This window comes from Echinops telfairi, unplaced genomic scaffold (assembly GCF_000313985.2).
Source record: "Echinops telfairi isolate 266 unplaced genomic scaffold, ASM31398v2 ScPeMD7_655;HRSCAF=1070, whole genome shotgun sequence".
Classification (NCBI taxonomy): domain Eukaryota; kingdom Metazoa; phylum Chordata; class Mammalia; order Afrosoricida; family Tenrecidae; genus Echinops; species Echinops telfairi.
The window spans coordinates 14,700,409-14,706,356 of NW_022104553.1; the positions used below are offsets into that span (position 1 = coordinate 14,700,409).

General features: G+C 46.1%; 1 protein-coding gene across 1 annotated transcript; it reads right to left on the bottom strand.

The window, feature by feature from the left end:
• Positions 1–476: 476 nt before the first annotated feature.
• LOC101646953 (disintegrin and metalloproteinase domain-containing protein 21-like) lies at positions 477–2,645 on the bottom strand. The gene is made up of 2 exons (XM_030886210.1): positions 1,933–2,645; positions 477–1,722 (listed from the first exon to the last, which is right to left on the bottom strand). The coding sequence occupies exons 1-2, from the start codon at positions 2,643–2,645 to the stop codon at positions 477–479; spliced, it is 1,959 nt and encodes a 652-aa protein (XP_030742070.1).
• Positions 2,646–5,948: the final 3,303 nt, after the last annotated feature.

The window sequence follows — 5,948 nt, forward strand, 5'->3', positions numbered from 1 at the left end:
TGTATTGTGATGAATTGTATGAGCCCCAATAAATTGATTTAAAAAAAAAAAAAAAGAATACTGCAGCCATGTCATGAGTGAAACTCAACAGAGCATGGAGCCAAAGTGCACAAAATCTGGGCTCAAAACTCTCATTCCAGACTAGCTACTGACTCAGGCCTACACTTGGAACCAGAAACCTAGACTCTCTTGACTTCCAGTGGCTAAGAAAAGTGAGAAGAGCACAATCACAATGAATTTTCAGTATTTATTTCACTGGAGAATGGCTGATGAATAGAGTACTGATGTCTAAAGGTCCACGCTGCACCAAGGATGTGGCGTAGGATGACATTTCCTGTATAGCTTTACATCTTGAGTTTTGTCATTTCCTTTACTTCTTACTCTTACCCTTTCACAAAATATCCATCCTGTTATTACTTCTATGAGGCACAGGGATCAGAAAGTTGAATTTCATTTATTTTCTAACATTCACATTCTTAACTTTCTGTTTTTTGGATGGTTTTTCCATTTTTGGCAATCCCAAAGAGGAGTGCACCTATGAAGGCATAAATACGACCGAACACTAATCTCATATAAAAGACTGGCTGGTCACTTGGTGTTATTGCCCTGAATCTGCGTGGAGGTGGCCCACTGTTTTCACTTCCACCAGCACCCGGTCTTAGACATAGTGGTGGTTCCCAGCCTCTGTGGCAGTGACAGTTTCTATGATTGTTGCACATTCCCCTGTAACTGCACTTCCGAGGGTGACAGTCATAATTCAGTTCAGTTAAAATACCATTGCAGTAGCTGCCAGATGTACAGAACTTTCCAGCACCACAGGGGGTACCAGGCCTCACATGTCCAACGTCAGTTGCTTCTGTCGAACGGTGTTCATCCAATCCAAAACAATGAGCACCTGAGATCAAAGAGTGATGAAATGAGACATGATCCTGCAACAGGGGAAGATGAGTCACATTGGTACACTGTAGCTTTCCACACCTAACATCTTTGACGTTACAGGCCTGGTGTCTTGGTTGTGCAATATTTCTCCTGCAGTGTCCAAATCGGTTGCCTTTCCTGTTGATATTGTAGCAGATATCATCTGCATTCACAGCACCTTCACCAAAGATTTCTTTGCAGTGCATGGAGCGGTCAGTACAATTCCCATGAAAGCAGTAACCCTCCTCAGTGCACGGGGTTCCATCTTGCAGATAAACATCTTCGAGGCAGCTATAGTCCACCCCAGTACAGTACTCTGGAAGGTCACATATATTTTGGATAGGTCTGCAGAGTGTGCCCATGGGGCTGTAGGTACAGTTTGTGCAGCATCCTCCTTTATGACAGATACTTCCAGGGGTCAGCCTACAATCAGTTCTACAACACTTGTCAATGTAACACTCTTTATAAGAGCCACAGTCACATTGCTCCTTCCCCTCCACTCTAGCGTTTCCACAACGATGTTCTATTAGGCTTTCATTAAAGGGGGCACGAGGAAGATCATACACACAAGAGGCTTTTGGTAGAAATATTTGCCCTAGGTGTACAATGGTACAGTTACTGAACACATCTGTTATCAGGGGATACCTAAACATGATGCAAGTAGACCTTCTCTGGCAATAACACTGAGATCCATCAACATAAAAACCTATAGACCTCCCTGATTGAAAGGCTACAACCACAGATAACAAATAATAATGTCTTCCCAGGTGACCAATCATGTTCATGCCTAAATTGGTGCAGAAACTATATAAATATGCTTGAAATTGAAGTTCATGAGGTCCATCTCTAGTCACAATAAAGCTATATTGAGTAGTCATTGTACGATAGATGGTATATCTGTAATAATTAGAGTATGCACCCCCAGGATGTCGATAATCTGTCATGCTTGTTGGGTTCCTTGCATTATATATAAGTACACCAACAGCTCGAAATTTTAGATCCAAATGACTATACATTGAGTCCACCATGGAAGCAATATCTATCAGATATGTGATACACTGTGATACATTATTAAATAGTTCATATACTTCATGAGAACTTGAAGGAAGACCTTCTATCACACCTGCATGAGAGGCATAAATCTTGCTTGAGATCCTCAAGGCTGCACTGATGTTTTCTTTTGACAGCGGGGGGTCCTTGTATCCTAGTCTATACATAGGCCCTATGGCATTGGCATCTGCCACTATCTCAGAAATCACGTGTTCAAACATGAGAGAATCCTTCAGGGGTTTGATCTCATAGGCCAGATCATCTAACTTCATTATACCTTCGAGCCCCCCGTAGCACGTGTTGATGGTGACCATGGAGTAAGGGATCTCCTCCAGGAAGCCCAGGTAGTAGCAGTCGTGAGGGAGGTAGGGGAAGTCCATCTGCGAGGCTCCCTGGTCGTCCTGGGACATCACCGGCACGTGTCTGGGCCCAAACACTTTCTTGCGCCTCATGTGGATCAGGTGCCTCTGGCCCCCGAAGCTCAGGGTGTAGGAGAGCCAGCCTAGCACCTGCACACCTTTGCCTGGAGGCATCTGCTTCCTGGGAACCACCACCTCGGAGGAGATGTAGCGCCATGAGGGACGGCCTGCCGAGCTCTGGACTGGAGCCAGGAGCACACAGAGCCCAAGCATGGAGAGGGATCCCCTGAGGGTGACCTGGCCCTCTGCCAGCCCCATGGCCCGAGCCACTCTTAGGACGTCAGTCCAAAGAGGACAGATAGAGACAGGCACCTATGTGAAGCCAGGTCTGAAACATCTGCTGGGGACCCTCCCCGCTTGTGCAGGCACTGCTAGAGAACAAACACAGTGCTGCCTGGGGTCCAACATCCTGCCCCTGGGTGGGTGGGCATCTGGTCACCTAGGGGATTAGTTAACAATGCAGGCGTGGCAGTGGGTGGCCCTGGGCACAAGTCTACCTAGGGTTGGGGTTGTGAGGATTGTACTGTGATGGGAAAGAGGAAAGGCGGAGGGAAACATTACCCTATGTGGTAGATATATCATTGTTTGTCCATTTGAAGATTAAGAGTGTAGGGGTGAGTCTAGCTTGTCAATCAGATCATAGCCAATGAGGCCTCTGTGTGGGCATGGCCATCTCCTGAGAATTCTGGGAAGTCCGGTACTTCCTCCTTAGAGGTGGGAGACACATCTCTCTCTCTCTCTCTCTGCTACTCCCTGGAAGATGTTGCAGCTGACAAGACACATGGAACTACCCTAATGCCCTGAGCTGGAAAAGTCACATGGACCTGCCCTGATGGAACCAGACCTCTGGAGCTGGAGAAACCACAGAGAGACCTCTCCCAGCGCTGAGATGCTTGCATGAGGGAATCCTTCAGGGGTTTGGCCACAGGAGCCAAAGAGTTTCTACCCACTGGCCTGTGATCGTCCTGCATTCGGCACCATTGCATGCGTCTCGTGAGTCTGAAGAGGACTTTATAGGTTGGTATGGGACATATGGGCTAATATCGGACTTACGGACTTGATATGTACTGGGCTAGGGTGTTTTCTCAATGTTCAATTGCTCTTCTATATAAACCTCTCCCTTACATATATACAAGCGTCTCCATGAATTTGTTTCTCTAGCCTACCAAGACTAACACACTCTATTTCCCCTGAGAGAGTTACTTGTGTGCTAAGACTCTGATTAAACCTTGAATGTGTGACTATTTGAATGTGCCAGGAACTTGGAGTAAATGCCAAGTGAAAAGGAGATTCCTGGTGACAAACAACAGGGATCTTCCTTTAGGTCAGAAAATGTTTACATGGGAGCATTTTTTTAAAAAATCATCTTATTGGGGGCTCTTACAGCTCTTATAACAATCCATATATCCATTGTGTCAAGCACATTTGTGCATGTGTTGCCATTATCATTTTCAAAACATTTTCTTTTGACTTGAGCCCTCGATATCAGCTTATTTTTTGCCTCTCACATCTTCCATTCCTCCTTTCCTTGATAATTTATAATTTCTTCCACCATGTCTTACACTGACCACTGCCTCTCTCCACTCATTTTTCTGTTGTCCATCCCCCTAGGAAGGGGTAATACGTAGATCATTGTGATCCATTCCCCATTTCTTCCCCCACCTTCTCCTTACCCTCCTGATAGCTCTATTCTTATTGGTCCTGAGGGGTTTATCTGTCCTGGATTCTCTGTGTTGAAGCTCTTATCTGGAGCAGTGTACGCTCTCAGGTCTCGTCAGAATTGTAAGGTGGAATTGAGGTCATGATAGTGGATGGGAGGAAGCATTAAAGAACTACAGGAAATTTGTATGTTTCATCGGTACTATATTGCACCCTGAATAGCCCGTCTTTTCCTTGTTTCCCTTCTGTAAGGGGATGTCCAATTGTCTACAGATGGGTGTTGGGTCTCCACTCTGTACCACCACCCCCCGCCCCTCATTCACATTGATATGATTTTTTGTTCTGGGTCTTTTGATGCCTGATGCCTGATACCTGATCCCATCGACACCTCATGATCACACAGGTTGGTGTGCTTCTTCCACGTGGCTTTGTTGCTCCTCAGCTAGCTGGCCGCTTGGTAAGACCCCAGATGCTCTATCTTTTGATAGCCGGGCACCATAAGCTTTCTTCAACATATTTGTTTATGGACCCACTTTGTCTTCAACAATCGTGTTGGGAAGGTGAGCATCACAGAATACCGGAATATTAAAACAAAGTGTTCTTGCATTGAGGGAGTATTTGAGTAGAGCCCCAATGTCCATCTGCTACCTTAATATTTAACATAAATATAAGTACATAGATCTATTTCCCTATCATTACATATAAATATATTTACATATGTACATGCCTGTATTTAGACCTCTATAAATATCCTTTGTCTCCTACTCCTTTTCTCTATTTCCTTTTACTTTTCTCTTGTCCCACTATCATGTTCGGCCTTCATTCGGGTTTCAGCAATTCTTCTCGGTTACATTGCCCTTGATTAAGCCCCATCACGCATCCTACACCCTTCTCTCCATCGGTTTTTGATCACTTGCTGTTCTCTTGTCCCTGAGTTGGTTGACACCCACCCCCCTTTTCTCCCGCCTCTCCCTCTCATGGGAGAATGTTTTAGTGGTTGAAGAACATCTTGGGCCTGAAGTTGTTGTGTCCTGTAGACAGTCCTGACACGAGTGCATCTGGAGTTGGAGGCGGGGAAGTTGGAGGGCTGAGCCTTGAAGGGAAAGAGGAACGGGACTGGGGGGCGGGGATTTGTGAGGGGGTAGCTCTCAGGCTTCTGAGCAAGCCTGGCAGGAAAGGCCTCACTTCACACACACACAGCTCTCTGCTTCCTTCCCTCCTCTGTGGGGCTTGGGAATTGGCTAGTCTGTAGCTTATGGATATCACAGCTGTATGTCACCCGTCCTTCTGCCCCACTGTGGTGCTAGCTACATTTTATGTCAATGTGCACTTGTCAAGGGGTGCCCTCCAACCTGTCGATCAGGCTACAACCTGATGATGCCTCCTATGAGGTGTGGCCTTCTTATTAGAGGTATACTGGGGACTTGTCTCTCTCTCTCTGGTTCTTTATCTTCCTGTTTGCTGAGACTCTGTGTCTGCTTGCAGGGGTGACCCTATCTGGACACCCAGATCCTGAGAGCTATTGGCACCTTGCCATGTTTCTGCTGACTTTATATCTACTCCTCTCTGTGCCTGTGATCTTCCTGCATCCCGATGCACCTTTCTGTGTCATGGGCCTGCAGCCAGTACCTGAGTCTGAAGAGGGCTCTGGCTAACATCCTGTAGTATTAAATAAAATAATAAATGACGCTTGGGAGGGTGAGGGGACCAGCCCCCACCCGCTGCTTACTCCTACGAGTTCAGTAATACTACTTCTGGGTTCAGTAATGCACAATTGTACGGTTGAGATATATAAGCATTATATTAAAGTGATCAAGAGCATGAGAGATAATACAATAATACAGTCAGGCATGATACATAGCAACATTGCTCACCTCAGCCCTGCTTGGTGGTCCACGTGGA